Below are 17,692 nucleotides of genomic sequence, written 5' to 3' on the forward strand. Positions count from 1 at the left end.
TGGCTCACAGGAATTACACAAACGAACACTGACCTCTTTATTTGAGACTTTTGCCAAGCTTAACCCAACTGTTTTAGTAAGCATAACCAGTCTCTGTCAAATGAGCCGTTTTCATCACCACTGAGGGCATCGAGTTTCTGCCTTGAGACTTCTGTGTCAGTTGTGGTGGTCTTCTGCTGCTGTAGCCCTTCTGCTTTAAGGTTCAGTGTGGTGTTTTCTCACAGATGCTCTTCTGCATACCTTGGTTCTAACGAGCTGTTGTTTGACTTGCTATTGTCTTCTTATCAGCTTGAAGCAATCTGGTCATTTTCCTCTGACATCAAAAAGGAATTTTCACCCTCTGGATACTTTCTATATTTTGACCGACTCTCTGTAAACTCCAGAGATGGTTGTGTGGGAAAATCCCAGTAAACCAGCATGTTCAACATCACTTAAATCTACAATTAATTTGTAGTAGGAAACAATTTTAAATGTAAAAGTGCAACAACAGGAAGTATAAATATCTATAAACAATCCCACTTTGGTCACTTTAAGCCTTTGGTGGGTGGCTGCTCATATAGCCATGACTGAGCAGTATCTAGTTAAGTGAGGTAACCAGGTCTCACCTTAGCAGACATCTGTACATTTTCCTGTTATTTTGGGGACGTAAAATACTTTCACATTCCTGATGACATGCGAGAATAAAGTTGATTCATTCAACACAGCAGCGTGTGTTAATTTTAAAGAAACCTTTATAAAGTTTAAACATTTCTGAACATAAACATTTTGACATTTCAAGACATATACAATTCTTTATATGAAACAGTAAATATCTCTTATTGTGCACACTCTCAAAGTAATTCAGAAAATAAACACTGTTCTCTTTGCCTGATCTCTCCTGTCGTGGCATTTAAAACCTTAACGTCGCTTGAGGCACTTTCTGAATGACGAGGCTGTTAAAGAAACATGTAAAGCATGACGGACTATAGCGCCCCCGTGAGGCGGCTTTTTTTCTTTTCTTTTTTTTTTTGACACAGTCACAGACCGGATGGCTTTCTCAGAGCGGAGCATAGCTTACACACCTAAACTGATCAGCTGAGCTTTGTAATGCAGACATGCTGGCAGTGTGTGTGTATGTATGTGTGTGTGAGGCAGCTACACATGCAGGTTTAAATACAGTTTCGCACTTCTGCTGTCCTTCAAGTGTTAATTTCTAATAACAGCTTAGGCGCTGGTACGATTTTGACCTTTAAATTCACTCAGAGTGTGTTTCTAAATATTAACCGTCTCTGAAAGCCTAAAATTCTCACTTTCAGGGTACATTCCTGCTTTGGAAATGACTTCATGTCTTCAGACAAACATCACATGCTCATGAAGCCCTGTCCTCTCGCAATGAAAGAGCTCCGGGCTGTGGACAGATTTAACACTGAAAATCAATACCTCGGTAGTTCTTCCATATCCACAAATACTTTTTTTTTTTTTTTCTGAAGACACTATAATGCATCTTGGTAGCTGATTGTATGCGTCTCTGTAGCTTGAAAAACATCAACTTGAAATTATAAAACCACCTGAAAATGATTAGATCACTTAAAAAAACAAAAAAAGGCCGCTTTTTAAGCTGTTCCTGAAATGTTTTTTTCACATGACAGGAGCAGTTTATGAAAGTGTAAACTTAAGTGGGGTCCCACTTTAACCCAGAGCACATGATGAAGTGTGCGTTCAAAGTATGATTACTGTCAGAGGACGAAGGAGGAAGTGTGTGTGTGTGTGTGTGTGTGTGTGTGTGTGTGTGTGTGTGTGTGTGTGTGTGTTTACAGTCACGACTGAGGTAAAGAAACCTCGAGGTTTATCATTCCTGGTGAGAACAAGGCGAATATGTGCACAAACTCCACCGTGATTGGGAAGAGCCTGTTTGTCTGAGCAGTAAGTGGAACATCCTCAAGGCCTCCAATCCTGCAGTGTAAGAGGGACACAGATGGCACCAGACTGGGAGAAATGGTTTAGGTGTGGATCCGTGGTGTCACTCGAAGTCAGGTGGGTCCACCTGGCTGGGAGTGGAACAACCCTCTTCCTGATCCTTTCCTGTGAGATTAAAAAGAGGGGAAATTAAACCTCTCACACCTGCGGTTTGAAGAACTACCACCTGTGTTTACTGACTGACTCCTCACCGTGCTCCTCGCCTCCCTTCTCCTCGCTGTGCTCCTCTTCCTTACCCTCAGGAATTTCTATATGACCCAAATCCTGCACGTCACCCACGCTTGACTCCTGAAAAATAAAACATAATTCTCTATTGGTAAAGGCAGCACGCTGCAGCACCTTATAGATTCAGTTTACCTACATCAGATGGTGATCATAAAACGTGAATGTATATATGCATCATGCATTTCCAATATGCACCGACCCTCTTAGGTTATGAACCGTTTCCTTCTGCGTGGACTAAAACACGTTTTAGTGTTGCACTCTGATACGCTTCTTTCGGCTTCTCTCTTTAGTGGTGTATTCTCCATGGACACGTCAATATGATCACAAAAAGCAAACATGCTGTTTACCTGTGATTCAGAGAAACGATCTTCATCAGAGTTCCTAAATCCTTCTGGAGCTTCCATAAGGATCTCAAGACCCTCAGCCTCCTCTTCCTCGTCACTGCTGAGTGAGACAAAACAAAATGTTGTGAAAGTGACATAAATGCTATGGCCCACCTGTTCACTGACACAGAGTACCAGGTTCAGCCTGGATCTCTCGATTTAGAGTTAATTCTGTTTCTGAGACAGAACGTCACGGTTACGTTTTAGCGGGCATAAAGAAGCTCACATAAACATATATGTACACACAGACTGTATAAAAAAGATGGGCACAGGCATTGTGACATCACCCATTTGGTTTCTTTTTGAAACTCTATTTTGGCTTTGAAACTGGACAAACAAGCTAAAAATATGAAATAATCCCAAATTTCAACAGCACAAAATGCTGTCAGTTTAATAAATATTCATCTACAGTAGATTCTCCTAAGAAAACAGTCCGCTTTGATGATGTCAAGCCCAGAGCATCGCTCCACTTTTGCCCAGGTCTGCAAATATCCACATAAGCAAGGAGAAAACTTGGATTTACTGAGATCAGCAGTTTTAAAGTTTTCACTCAGGAGTGTGCCCGCTCCTCTCTATCAGCCTGTCGCAGCAGCTTCACAACCACTAGTAAATCCAAAAAAAAAGAAAAAAGGTAGAATAACTGCAGGATATCACAACAGCAGTGTGTAGCTGCTAACAAGTAGAAAGAAGAAGCTGCACAGCTCACTCTTGTAGGGAAATCTGATGTCAGTGTGTTTGACACAGCAGGAATATTTCTAGGATTTTTCTAAGTCTCCTGAGACTCTGAATGCGGTGCATTTCTGTTTTGTTTAGTTTTTTTAATGATAGTTTTTACTCTCAAAAAGCTTAGTGATGTAATAAAATCTTTAAAAAGAATGTGATCCTCCCCCCAAAGCAGAGTAAATTCTATTGTCACGGATTGTGAGCGCTGAAAGTTAACAGCAGTTTCTAATTTGATTGTTGTTTGCAATGTTGAGCGATTCAAAACGCAGCTCAAAAACTACTGAAGGAAAGCGAGAGCCATATAGATGGGGAGGGGGAGTTCCCCCTCAGCCCCTCTGGTAAGCCACGTCCATCTTTGACACACAGTATGTGTACACGTGTCTACATTAACGGCCACGTGAAATTATTACGAGCAACAGAGTCAGAATAAAACTCTCACATTTCTACCTTTTAGTTCAGAGTCACAGATATCAGGAACTTTAAACATCTACAGTATTGTTAACAAAGCTGTGATATTTCATAACACAGTAAGATATATAATATAACAAATAAACAGCATTTGCACCAGATTATGGCTGGAAATATCCATCTGTGTAGTAGTGTACTGAGGAGGCCTGACTGTTGATGATTAAACTAGAATTACTGCCACGATGACCTCTGAGGATCAAAATCTAAACATGTTCAAGACAATGGAAGAAATGGAGAGACACAAGAACGATTCCTGATGTTAATCTTCACAAATGTTCCCTCTCATTTTGCTTCTTTTTTGGGTCTCTCAGCTCCGGTTTCATCAGCTTCTAAGTTTCTCTGAGTTTGGTTAATGATTAGTCTTTAAAGTTGCGTTTATACTTAACTGTAAAGCTCCATACCAGCTCCTATCTGCTGGTGTGGAGCTTTATAGTCTGTTATAAAGAAACAGAGGTTAACAGTTGTGGACACGGTCGACAAGCATTTCTGTCCCCACACTGACTGACCTTCCTCCATGGTACAGGTTCTCTGCATTCTTTTCTTCCTCCTTTATTTCATCCTCTTCCTTTTTGTTTTGGTCCTCTTTACATTTATTATCCGACTCTTCCGTCTCTCCTCTCTCCTCTTCTTCTTCTTTCTCTCCTCTGTCTGCTTCTTCTTGTTCTTCTTCCTCCTCTTCATCGAGATCAGAGCAGTTGAGAAAGTCGAAGCTTTCAAGGGCAGTTTCGACTTCCTGGTTAAAACTCGCAGACGTGGGGAAAGGAGGCTGAGGAGAAACACACGGAGAGTTAAATACGTTGCTGTTTATACACGAATGTGTTAAATTTATTCCTGAACTCACCGCTGGAACGTCCTCGCCATGTTTCATGTCCTGGACGGACTGATGTGGTTGACTTTGGTCTACCTTGTGTTCCTCTGCTGCTGCTTCAGTGTCTGTCTGTGCTTCAGTCTGTTCAGCCCGGGCTAACGAGTCCACGGACGCGTCATTGTTCACCTCCGCAGGCACAAACGCCGCAGGAGGCAGAGAGATGTCGGGGCAGGAGCAGCTCAGGTCTGCCGAGGTTTCAGAGAGCTCCTCTGATTGGACAGACACCCTGTCAGTTGCGGTACAATCCGGGCCGCTCTCACTGGCGAGGCCGTGGGAGAAGGAAGCCTGCAGATGGCCATTCGTCTGAGGGAAAACCTCCCCGGTTTCGGTCTCATCCTCCTCTTGGTTGGATGAGAGCGAGGGCGTTGACGCACTGGACTTGTGTGGCGTGGACGACAGCTGAGTGGTGAGAGTGGTTTGCAGCAAGTTGGACGCCGTCAGTCTCTGAGCGTGATGAGCCAGTGCTGGACTGGATGAGTCATCGGAGGATTCAGAGGAGTTGGACCAGACCGTCCCATTCTCCATTTCCCCCTGACGCTTCAGCAGAGACTAGAGACGAAAGGAAACAAGATCAGAACAAGAAACTGTGACACGCAGCACAATGCTAACTGAACACCTATCATTAAATTATATCCTTAAAGCTTTAAATGGAGGAAGATTAAAGATAAAAGCATTCAACTAAAGTAATCTGATGGTTTCCAGTGTTTTCACAAAAACAAAGCCACAGCTTCTCAAGTTGGACATGATCCCCTGAAAAGTTCAGTTTTATCTGGATAGGCCCAAACCACAACAACAGTGACCTCAAGATGCTTTCGATTGGAAGAGAAAGACTCTACGATAATATAGAGAAAACACCAACAATCAGACTGTGAGCAAGCAACAGTGGGAAGGAAAAACTTCCTTTTAACAGGAAGAAACTTCAGGCAGAACCAGACTCAGGGAGGGCCAGCCATGTAACATGAATGTTGGGTCTGAGGGGAGAAAGACAGGACAAAAGTAAAGCTGATGTCACAGTGATCTATGAGAAAATGCTCCTGCTGCTTCAGTAAAAGCTTTACTGATGAGTTTATCATATAAACTCACTCGTTTCTAGTCCTATTAGACGTAAAATGATTTTTATTTTGTAAATGTAGTTCTATTTAGAGTAAAACAGGTGATAAAGCAGAGATGCTTCTGTACCAGCATGCAGTGTCCTAGGTCACTCAGTTTTTTTGCTAATATTCTCAACAGTGTAAATGGTGAACATGTACTTATCAGCCCCTTCATTAGGTACACCTGTTCAACTTTGCGTTAATGCAAATCTCTAATCATCCAATCACATGTTCAAACTGAGCATCAGAATGGGGAAAAAAGCAGATTTAAATGATTTTAAATGTGGTGTGGTTTTGGTGCCAGATGAGCTGGTACCAATTTTCCCCACACAAGCATCTCTGGGATTTACAAAGAACTGTCTGAAAAAGAAAAACTATCCAGTGAGCAGCAGTTCTCTGGCTGAAAATGCTTTGTTGATGCCAGACATCAGAGGAGAATGGCAGCACATCAAAACTTGGAGCAGATGGGCTACAGCAGAAGACCACACTGGGTGCCGCTCCTCTTAGCTATCAAAAGGAAACTGAGGAAACCCCAACATCGGACAACAGAAGATTGGAATAATGTTTCCTGGCCTGATCCGTCTCAATTCCTGCTGCCACATTCAGATGGCAGGGTCAGAATTTGAAGTAAACATGAAAGCATGGACCCATCCTGTGTGTCAACGCTTCAGAGTGCTTCTGGTGGTGAAGGCTATGTTTTTTTTTCCGCACACTTTGAGCCCCTTCACAACAACCAACCATATTTAAACACCACAGACTACCTCAGTATTGTTGCTGATCATGTCCATCCCTTCATGACCACAGTGTACCCATCCTCTCTCAGCTGAATGCTTCCAGCTGGATAACGCACTGTGTCACGAAGCTTAAATCATCTCAAACTGCAATTTTTAAATATGACAATGAGTTCACTGTACTCCAATGGCCTCCACAATCAGATCTCAATACAAGAGAGCACATTACGATGCTATCATGTTATTATGAACCAAACCTCTGAGGAACATTTCCAGCACCTTGTTGAATCTGTGCCATGAAGAATTAAGGCAGTAATGAAGGTAAAAGAGGGTCCAACCCAGCAATAGCAAGATCTACCTAATAAAGTGGCAAATGAGTATACATACAGACGTCTGTGTGTAGGCAATGTTGATGGACAATTTTGTGATCTTGGTAACTTGTGAAAAGTCATCACTTTAAACACTGAACTACTTTCTTGATTTTATAAGGAAAAACTGATCTGAAATTCCAGCAACAAAAACTTGGATCAGTTGGGATTAAAAATTAAACAGAATCAGTTTTTTTTTTTTCTTGGGGGGGGGGTTAGGATCTAATTGGATATTAACAAACTAGTTAATAATTGTTCAATCACTATAAACTAAATTACAGCTATGACTACATCCCAACACACCGACTCTGCTGTGGTGAGCTGAGGCGCCGCATGGCTGAATTCACAACGGAAGGTCGCCGCCTTGTCCGCCGCCACCCCGTGGAAGGCCTTGACCAGCAAGCGGCTCTGCCAGTGCCTACACCGAGCCACGCTCTTCATCGAGGCGAGGAAGAGGAGGAACATATTGGAGCTCTACTCAACCACTACTAAACAGCTACAAGGACCACAGCTCCGCTCCAACATACTGCTGCTGTCACACAACTCGCTACGGCTATCGTTCACTCTGCTCGCCTCAGGCACATCACGACCACACCCACACGTCCTCACACACAACCCTCTGCGAACATCCTCACACACATCAGCACTACCGCTACAGAGGAAGCAGTCGGGGAGCAGCTGAAACAGAACAGGCCGGTGAAACCACAATAATGACACCCATCAGTTTAGCATACATGCAAGAAGCTGATTTATACAAATTGGGACCGAGTGATGTTAGGAGAACAGGGGTGAAGGAGAAGCTGTTAGTGGAAAAAGCTGGAGATGAATGTTTCTCATGTTATCACTCACGTAAAACACCTGCTCTCGCATAGAGGGTGTGTCAGGAGGGCTCTGATTGGACAGCAGGCGTTTAGAAACTGTGCTGGAGGAAGATGTCTGGTCATCCTTATCAAACGGACTGAAAAAAGAAGAAACGAGACAAAAGACGTGTGAGTAATAAAAACAAAAGCTGCACGTGTAAACTGAGGGGTGTGTGTGTGTGTGTGTGTGTGTGTGTGTGTGTGTGTGTGTGTGTAGCAGGTCTGAATACCTCCAGGTGACCTCCAAGTTCAGTTTTACTGTCCCGAGGTCATTGATATCCACGGCGAGTGTTTGAGGCAGCGGGCAGAACAGATCGAGCATTTCGCAGGACACGCTGCCCACCACCACGTGATTGGCCAGGCTCTTCAGCTCCGTCACCTTAGAAACAGAAGAATACAAACCCCATCGTGAGGGCAGAGACCATGTGGTCATCTAAAGCTTTGAGAGGTGGATACAAACGCACATGTATGAACATGTGTAAGAGCATGGGTAAAGGTCCAAAGCTATACATCTCCCCATATTAATTAATTATAATATTTTTAAATACATGTTATTATTATGACTACAGAATTACCAGTCTGGAAGTTGTTAATCTGTACATGGAAAAAACAACCAACCAAACAAAACAAAAACAAAGTCTAAAAAAAAATGAATGAATCATGTCTTGTTGTTGTTTTGGGTGTATGTGACAAACCAAACTGACCACCACCAAGTATTTTTTCCTAGTGTAGTCAAAACATGATAAAGATCACGGTTCAGCTCCACTGCTACAGGAAGTATCTAACTACCTCATGAAATAACCCAGCACATCCGTCTTTATCCTCATCTTCATAGCTTTATTTCAAACACTGTCTGCTACACGTCACACTCTCTGCTTACTGAGCCGCTTTATTCTGCCATCATTTGTCCGATATATCCACCATCCATCCTCTGCACATGTCCGAACCGTCTCAGCCTCGCCCCTCTAACTTTTGTCTCTAAGCTCTCTCTGATGTACTGATGTCCAATCCTGTACCTCCCACTCCTGCCTGAACTCTCTTCTTCACCTCTCTTGTACACTTCCTATTGTTTGGATGGGTGACTCCAGCTATTTACACCACTACATTCACACACATATGTATTTTTTCTTGCTTCTACTGACTTTTATTCCTCTTCATCTCCTTTACTTTTATACCTCCACCTTTCCAGACACTCTTCCTGCTCCTTACTCTCACTGCTAATCCCATTGTTGTCTGCAAACCTTGTACTCCACAGGAACTCCTGTGTGACCTCACCTGTCAACCTGTCCGCCACCACTGCAAACAAGGAGGGGCTCAAAGCTGATCTCTCATGTAATCCCACCTCCACCTTATCTCTCCCTCCTACCAAACACCTCACCACTGTGTCCCTGTCCTCATATGTGACCTTAACCACCCTCGCATACTTCTCATGTAGTACCACAGTTCCTCTCTTATGCCTTCTCTAGACATGTCTCCATCAATCATGGTCAGTAAATGGTCAGGGCTGGAAACAACTCAGGTGGGAGGACACACCCTCTGTACACAGAGCATGTGGTCAGTCGCTGTTATAGGAACTTTCTGACCTTTGGGGACCAAAAAAGTCTGGCATTTGCTTTGCTTATAACACTTCCTATTAGCGAACTGTTTGTAGTGTTTTGCATATTAAAATGGTTGTAGGAGATGAACTCACACACTGCAGGTTTTCCATAAGATTTACATAAATGTGGTATCATTACCTTGATTGACAGCAGTTCTGTGATGAGAGGCAGGAAAATATACTCTTCGCTATCCCACATCTGCTTGTTGCTGACTTCTACGCGGCCTCGTAGTCTCCAGCGCTGGCGACCGTAACGCATCAGGACCTGCCGGAGGCCAAAAATAGTGGGTGATATAATGGTGACGCAGATACGCAAATAAAAACGTGTGCCTGTGTGTTTGTGCTACCTCATACTGGTCACCAGCGCACAGACGTGCAAATCCAGCCAGCCCTGAAACATCAGAAACTGAGAAGTGAGAACTGAGCTCATTTACAGTGCAGCAAATGGGAAGTCACATGGGCTAAGAAAGTGACTCACCCTTCATCTTCACATGAAATTCTCCCATATGACTTTCTAATTCGCTCTCAAGTGAGCACATGTGCTACAGAGACAAAAGCAAACACAACTTTAAATATTGTACAGCTTCCTATTAAATTAAGAGCCCAAAAAATTAGCGACTTATTAGTCAATTTGGCAGATATTTCATGTTTTTTGCTTCTTAGATGTCTTTTTTTCTTTGGTTTTGGATTAATCGGTAATTCACTAGACATTCACTTCAGCCCAAAACACACAAACAATCATGTTATGATAGAAACATCTAACAGAACCACACCCATTACTTGCCTCTGTACATTCCCTGTAGCCCTTGTTGGCTTCACTCAGACTCTCTCGGGCCTCCTTGCTGCCACTGGCAGAGTTAAAGGCTGCCACCATCTTGCTAGCTCCATCACGCAGTCGCCGCTGTATACAATAGGCATCGTAAAGTTCTTCAACCTGGAAAGCAAACATTACAAAAGTTTTGTGTCTTTGCAGTTTCATCAAACAAAATAGCATTAATTTATGTTTCATAAATGTTGCAGGTCATATAATGAGTGACAAAGCAACATTAGTTCTCTGCTGAATTTAAATCCAATATGCAGCATGCCCTTTTCTCTGTTTTGGTCTCCACCACTTCCTGAGAAAATAGCTTCCTCTTTAGCTTCTACATATTCCACCAGCAAATCTTAATCTCTGCTTTTCGTGTGACCATCAGGCAGTACAAACCAGGGATGTCAAAAGATCCAAAACACCTCTCACTACCAAAACTCAGAAGTGTGATGGTACTTTTTCTTTTTTAGTACAGAATGTGGCGAGGCTGCCATTCCTCGAGAACTAATGGAGGCAAACTACGTCTACAAGTTTTCTAGTCTATCTTTAGGGTCGATATTTTCGACTGATTTAGCCATCTACCAATCTGTCAGTAGCAGCATTGATAACGTCAATAAATGATAATTAAAAAATACTGGTGGTGACTAGTGCAACCCCTCAGCATCCTATTAGATGCTCCTATGACATAAATTTGAACATCCTAGGTGATTTTCATAAAGCTGATCTTTGACCTTGAGGTCGGAGTCACTAGAATTCACAAGCATTTAAACTTGCCCAACAGTTTTTGTAAATGCATCTGTGGCGTGAATTTCAAAATCCCACATCGCTTCATTCTCAAGTTATTACATTCACAAACTTTAGTGTCCATGCTGCCTTGCAGCTCGCCCAGCAGGCTGACATCAATACTACATCAGCCTGCAGCTTCTCTGTTGGCAGCACATTTGGAACCACAAACACAACAGTCAGCTGATCCAATAAATAAACAAATAAAAAACAATACATGGTAAACTCTAGGGAAAAATCTTTATGTTCCATGTGTAAGAAACACACATGAAACATATCGATATCCGTCTTTCTGTTAAAACTCTCGTGTTGGTTGGGCTCAAACAGACTTGTTGATAAGAAAGGCATTATGAGTCAGATAAGGAAGTACTTTATGATGTTATTCTGGGATACATATTTAGCATTTTGTTTATTAAAGTGTGCACTGCTATTTTAGTTAAGCATGTATTTTATACTTTGACCTAAAGTTACTGGGGAAAACCCTACCCAGGCCATATCTGTGCTAACATTTGACTTGTGCTGTGTAATCACTATTACACTATAATGCTGCAGCTTGTTTTAGTAGAGCTGCACTTTAAATTAGGAAGTGCATCATCAATGACAGAACCTAACTGGAAATGTGGGAATTCATTTACTTACACTTATAAATGCTGCTGCCTGTACCGGGCATTGATAAAACATTATTCAGTAATGTTTTCTTCTGTATCAGAAATATCACAGATTTTCTTGAAATATATAATATTTCTTGAAATGTTATTTTTGTTATTACTGTATTTTATGTTTTAGGCCCTAAACAGTGGAATGAGCAGGCTAAAGCTAGGCTGTACCCACCTTGCACATTTTTAAAGTAAGGCTTAAAACTCATTTTTATTCTATGGCTTTCAACGAGGGGTGGGAGCTTAAGTATTTAGGCTGTTCTATTGTCTCTTGTATTCTTGTGAGTTTTTTGGATATAAAGGGTGTATCAAAAGGAATCGTACTATTTCAAAAGGCTTAAATAAAACCTGCAGTAAAATTTAGAATACACGGATGAATGCAATGTTTTACATACAAAACTCATGCCGTGCATCCAGAGGGGGGACACACATCTATACGATAGTCAAACTCGCCCTATGTTTCTGGAGTCACTGCAGCCACTGCTGTTGCTATGGTACCTATCATCAACCACGTGAAACTCCCGAATCTAATCAACGTCTTTCTAACAGTACGTGTTTCGACCGTTACTGGTGAATGGCTGCATAATTAAACCACTTTGATGGTTCCTTTTGATACCCTCTATTTATTGATGTGTGCATGAGATGTTTCAATGTTCTTCATAAACAAGTTTGGATTTTAGGCTCTATAACCCATCCCTAGCAAACATTATACAAATGCTTAAGCTAACGTAACTAACTTTATACCTCAAGGTAATGTTAGCAGGTTACTCGGCAACCATCCTAACATTTCAGCCTGTGTCGTGTCTCCAAAATGTAATGTTAACAATTCAAATAAACAGAGTGCCGCCACCATGTCAGAGATTTAAAAATGATTTTTTAATAAAGGAGTAATCATTTGGTTTTGGTTTTGAGAATCATGTAATTCTACTGGTACTGGGTATCTGGTATCCTGGCATCTCTACAAACTGGCTTTATCAGGGACTTGTTGCTATAAATAGCTGCCTCCCAGGCAGTTAGTGAACAAAGACACTAATCCACAGCAGCCATTAAAAATAATGTATTGTTTTGATGTAATTTGCTGAAAGACGCTAAAATGCCCTACTGACTTATACAGAGCAGCACCTTGTCAATGACCTGTTGTCCTTTCCGCTGCCATTCATTACAGGTTGAATGTGTAAATACACACCTTGCTGAGGTGGAACTCCAAACGACGCATGAACCTCTCAATGGCTTTCACGTGCTGCAGAGGAGAAAATGATTATTAAACTTGCCAAACTAGTAAAGAAAATTATTTATTTCAGTTTCATTGCCTGAAACTCACCTTATCCAACTCATACAAAGACCCCTGCAGAGAAAAAAAACACCGATCAAAAACACAAATCAAAGCAGTGGATCGTGATACCGATCACAGCCAGTACTGGTGCGACTGGTTTGACTCACCAAGCGACCATTCCTCTTGTTTTCTCTGATCTGCTGACCCAGGCTGTCCAGCTCCAGCTGGTGGACCTGCAGGTACGACCTGACGGCGAAAAAGAAATCATCTTTGCTTTCTTTTTTTTTTTCGAAAGAGAGAGGCCCAGCTGTTTCCTGCGTGTTCAGAGATATTCCACCTGGCAGCCATCCCTAAACTGAGCCTGAAATGTGTTTACTCACTGTAGGCCTCGGCGTAAGGCAGCGTACACTTCATCCAGCCGCTCGGGCTGGGGGTTTTTAGTGGGTGGCAGTTTGGTGGAGCCTGTGAACATCCTGCTTCCTTACAAGGCACGCTTCTCTTGGATCAAACGGTGCTGAAGGAGGGGGAGGAAGAAAGAGAGAGATAGAGCATGGGATGATTTCTGATAAGGCCACCAGGATCATTCAGTTTAAGCATATTCAAAACAGGCAACTAAGGCAGAAAGGGTGCTGCCCACCTGCTGATTGAAGAGATATTATCAGTGCTGAAACATGCTTGGAGAGTTGTGTGCAGCACTGTGGCTTTAACAGACTGAAGGACATGTCCTGCAGTTACACAAAAAGCAGATATTAGAAACAAAATGTCCCTCTTAGCTTCGTTCCTCACTATATCTGACTGCAGCCCCTTTAAGACGATCAGTGGTTCAGCTAACAGCACAGAGAAAACATAAAGGAGAAAAAAAGAGGATGCAAACCCCTCTTTCACTTCCTCAGTGTGTCCATACTGCTTTGTCTGCAAGACGGCGAGCTTCGCGTTAGCAACAACCACAGTGGCCATGGCTGACAACAGCAGGGAGTGCAGTCTGCCTGTGCTTCTCTTCCCCTTCCTTCCCTGCCTCTCCACCCACCCTCCCCTCCACATCCAACACCACAGTACATACAGGAAGTCTCACGGCTGACTCTACACAGGAAATTCTACACAGACGTTTGGCCCAAGAATCGAAAACCATCTCTTTTCACCCCTTCACCGCCCCGAGCTAAGTTAGTAAAGGTGCAGATTAGAGCGATGCTGCTGCCATCAGGGAAAACTTTAGGAAGAGAGGGTCGTGCCAGAGCTAATCTAGTCACAAAAGAGATTGCAGACTTAAAACCAAAGTAAATCCGCCAAGCAGGGGCCAAACCCATATTAACACATGGGGTCTGTGAATGAGCCAGCACAGGACACGGTGAATTGTGGCACCAGTTTTTCACAGATTACACAATGAAAACCTAATCACAATCAATACCAATGATATGATATGAGCATGTACACCCTGAATTTATTCCTCCTCTCACATACGGACCCGCTAATCTTAGTCGCTGCACACCAGGGGGGATTAACTGGAGCTGATTGTGCTTAGAACATGGCAAAGAAAAGGTGTAACGCCCTATAAGAGTTTTTCACGGATAAAGCATCCCCACCACCAATCACCTTTAGCCAAACATGTGCAGGACTTGGCTATGAAAGTGCAAAGTCATCATGGTAACACACACACACACACACACACACACACACACAGAGGAGACAGAGGGAAACCCACATCTTGCACGCTCACATAAATATGTCATACACCAGCGGGCTTTGGTTATATTGATAATTACAAGACCCAGTCGCTCACTTTCCTCTCCATCAGATGTGCTTTTATCCCTTCCCCTACATACATTAGAGATGATTAGCTGGATTAATCCTCTGCACACAGCAGGGGGGAACAAAGAGGATACTGTTCCCAAACACCTCACAAGACCAGGGCTTTGTGTAAAAAAACCCAAACAAAACAAAACAAAAAAGAAATAACTTTCATGCACTCACTGAATGCTCAAACACATATAACCATCTTAATATGACAGATAAAAATCTGCACTTTTATCTTCACTACAAGCTTTTTATATGGTCCGAATATGTCACATTTCTTAATAACAATAATGATAATAACTTAAATAAATAGAAAAAGTATATAAATAAAGAACAAGAATGGGGTTGAAGGCCTCTTGGTAGTCAGGGAGATAAGATAGCTAGCTAGATAATTTATTGAGGAAAGGGAACTGTTGTGTTACAGCAACATGATAAACATGACAAATAAACAACAAAGTTAAAGTGCTACAGGTGCCTAATTTGGGCCCTATACTAAGACAAAACAAAAGTCAAAATAAAGTTAGTTAACTAACACTAAAAATAAGGCTGACATTGTGTAAGAGGTAGTGGAAATTGCCTTAATAAATAATAACATGTACCCTATAAATCTAAGTAAAACAACTGCATGAGGTATATTACAATGGAGGCTCATCAAAAGTCCTTTAGCTTTTCTCCAAAAACACAGGGTTAAGGTTGGAGCTGTCACATATGGTGATTTCGACCATAACTAAATTAAACATAACGAAAGTATTTTGATTAATGTCTTTATTACTAAAGCTATAACACTCCATAATTGAAAATAAAGAGGGTTATGGAGAGGTACCACGGCCAAAGGTGGTGTCTTAACTCGTTTAAACTGAACAAAACTGTTCCGAAGTGTGTATTTTACCACAAAATAAAGGAGGAAAAACATAAGGCGGAAAGCAGCTACCGATGAATCATAACGGCTTCAATTAATCGACTAATTATGAGGCATTTAAGAAGCAGATGAGCAATAACAGCCAGCCATGTCGCTCCCACTGTGCAGACAGAGCGCTCATCCGTAGTTTCTGTGGTTTCTGAGGAGGAAGAAGAGGAAGAGGAGGAGGATGGTGCTACAATGAAACGCCACCACCTCTATTACAGATTACTGGATTAGCCTCACCCGGCGGAAAGCAGGCCACTGAGTCGGATAACACGTCTCGGCCAGCCCTGCTCTTTACTTCCACCATCAGCCGGGGGATGGAGTCCCACCCGCAAAACTTGTGAGCCGCCCGTCGTGCCACATTTCGTATTCCGCACACACACACATATCCCACCGGGGCCCCCACGGAGCTCATCACAGGCCACAAAAACTCCACCAGGACCCCTTCTTCTCTCTCCCTCTAACCCCCTCTATTCCTGAAAGTATCATCCCGCTAAACCACAACAAGCACCGAAAGCGGCTGGGGGAAAAAGAGGCAAAAAGTGGAGCCTGCTAGCGGATTTCATTTCGACAACATCACTGCAAGGCAACTTCACGGCGGACGGACTCATGTCCATGTAGAGAAAATGACCAGGCTTGGTTGTGACCTTGGGGATAAAAACAGAAGCCCTCCTACCTCTCTTTTAAAATCCGACCACCCGGAGGACACGACCTCGGTCCCATTTCCAGCACGGTGCCGCTCGCAGTTTGCAGAGGTTTACAGTTATTCGGGGCGCTGTCCTTCTCCTTGATTTCGCAGTTTTTTGTGTTCACAGTAAAACCAACGGCAGGCACCGAATACTACTTCCGGCTCGCATTTTTCAGAGTTAAAGCTTCCTTTGGTCCAGGAGATGGAGACTGGTAATACCAAACAAATGCTTGTTTCCCAAATCAAATAAAGTCAGTTTTATTCCGTTTTATATTTTTAGCGGGATGAAACCTCTCATTAACCTTAAACAACTGTTGAAACTAGAAAAGAGCTGATGATCAGTGAGGAGCAGTGTGGCTTCATGTTTAGAAAGAGCACAACAGAGGTTATGTTTGCTTTAAGATGGTAGTGAGACCTACTATGATGTATGATTTGAAGATGGTGGCAGTGACAAAAACACAGGAGGCTGAGCTGAAGAATTCACTGGGAGTGACCAAGATGGATAAGATTAGAAAGGCTAGGCTGAGATGATTTGAACATGTTCAGAGTAGGGAGAGTGAATATACTCGATAAAGGATTCTGAATATCGAGCTGCCAGGCAGGAGGAAAATAGGAAGACCACAGAGAAGATTGGTGGATTTAATGAAGGGGGATATGTGAGGACATTATGTGGTGGCCCCTAAAGAGAAAGGCTGAAAAAAGAAGACTGAAAGAGTCAGTTTTTATATTAATGGCCCACTGAACAACAGACATCAGTTTGTCCTTAAACCTTCATTCTGTCTGTAGCCACACCTCCACTTTTTCAATCTATTATAACTCTGAGTACTTGTTTATTTCCACTTTCCTTAAATATGCCTCATCTCCATATTTAACTTATCAAATTATGGTAACTTGCCATCTCAAAAGGTAATCAGACAATCTGTTTTTGGACAGGACAATGCAACAATTTCCTGACTTGACTTCTCATAACATCCTCAAAAATAAACAAGCAGAAACCTGTTGCATACAGTATATATTAAAGTCTTTCTCAACTGACTTTTTTCCTCCTTATAATAAAACTTGTTCCAAAGTTTTTGTTTTGTTTTCATTTAATAATTTGCTTATCAAATTGACCAGTAATGGCAGGAAGATGCCTCCATTTCTGTTATATCAGATGTATATATATATATATATTTATAGACCAGTCTCCACAAACACGTATTTTGAGCACTTTGTCGCATTTTAAGACTCACACAACCAAACAAAACAACGTCAATTACTGGACACATGAAAACGCAGAAACAGTTCAAGTCTTGCGTTTATTTTGAAATGCTGTTCCCCAGACCGGAAATCGCGGTTCTGTTAGTTGCTGTGGCAACAAGGATGTCCCTCGGTCTGTCACTGTTTTCTCCGTTGCTGCTTGTGCTGCGCTGGCGACGCCACCGTGAACCCATCGGAAAAAAACAGACATGACGTTTTGGAAGGAGAGCACTGAGGGAAGTACCGACTTCTCCTTCAGCCGTGGCCGTAAGCCGGGGGT

General features: G+C 42.4%; 1 protein-coding gene across 4 annotated transcripts; it reads right to left on the reverse strand.

Moving 5' to 3' along the window:
* Window positions 1-713: 713 nt before the first annotated feature.
* On the reverse strand, window positions 714-16,334 carry LOC102081663 (rho family-interacting cell polarization regulator 1). Of its 4 annotated transcripts, none has more exons than XM_005467087.4 (17): window positions 16,162-16,334; window positions 13,428-13,515; window positions 13,171-13,304; window positions 12,958-13,036; window positions 12,839-12,862; window positions 12,704-12,757; window positions 10,055-10,204; window positions 9,749-9,812; window positions 9,618-9,661; window positions 9,410-9,535; window positions 7,904-8,052; window positions 7,663-7,771; window positions 4,597-5,172; window positions 4,262-4,521; window positions 2,529-2,625; window positions 2,148-2,244; window positions 714-2,061 (listed from the first exon to the last, which is right to left on the reverse strand). In XM_005467087.4, exons 3-17 carry the CDS (start codon window positions 13,260-13,262, stop codon window positions 2,000-2,002), a joined length of 1,983 nt encoding a protein of 660 aa, XP_005467144.1. In that variant the 5' UTR covers window positions 13,263-13,304; window positions 13,428-13,515; window positions 16,162-16,334; the 3' UTR covers window positions 714-1,999. The 4 variants fall into 4 exon arrangements, with proteins under 4 accessions (XP_005467144.1, XP_005467145.1, XP_005467146.1 ...); XM_005467088.4 differs by lacking the exon at window positions 16,162-16,334 and adding an exon at window positions 13,665-13,778; XM_005467089.4 differs by lacking the exon at window positions 13,428-13,515 and having other exon boundaries at window positions 2,529-2,622.
* Between the last annotated feature and the right edge of the window lie 1,358 nt (window positions 16,335-17,692).

Source organism: Oreochromis niloticus, linkage group LG1 (assembly GCF_001858045.2).
Source record: "Oreochromis niloticus isolate F11D_XX linkage group LG1, O_niloticus_UMD_NMBU, whole genome shotgun sequence".
Taxonomy (NCBI): Eukaryota; Metazoa; Chordata; class Actinopteri; order Cichliformes; family Cichlidae; genus Oreochromis; species Oreochromis niloticus.

Excerpts from the sequence above, each read along its gene's own strand:
- LOC102081663 (XM_005467087.4), bottom strand. The coding sequence starts at position 13,262 with ATGTTCACAGGCTCCACCAAACTGCCACCCACTAAAAACCCCCAGCCC. Across the intron at positions 12,863-12,957 it reads ACAAGAGGAATGGTCGCTTG|GGGTCTTTGTATGAGTTGGA; the intron begins GTGAGTCAAACC and ends TTTTCTCTGCAG. Across the intron at positions 9,662-9,748 it reads ATTTCATGTGAAGATGAAGG|GGCTGGCTGGATTTGCACGT; the intron begins GTGAGTCACTTT and ends CTGATGTTTCAG.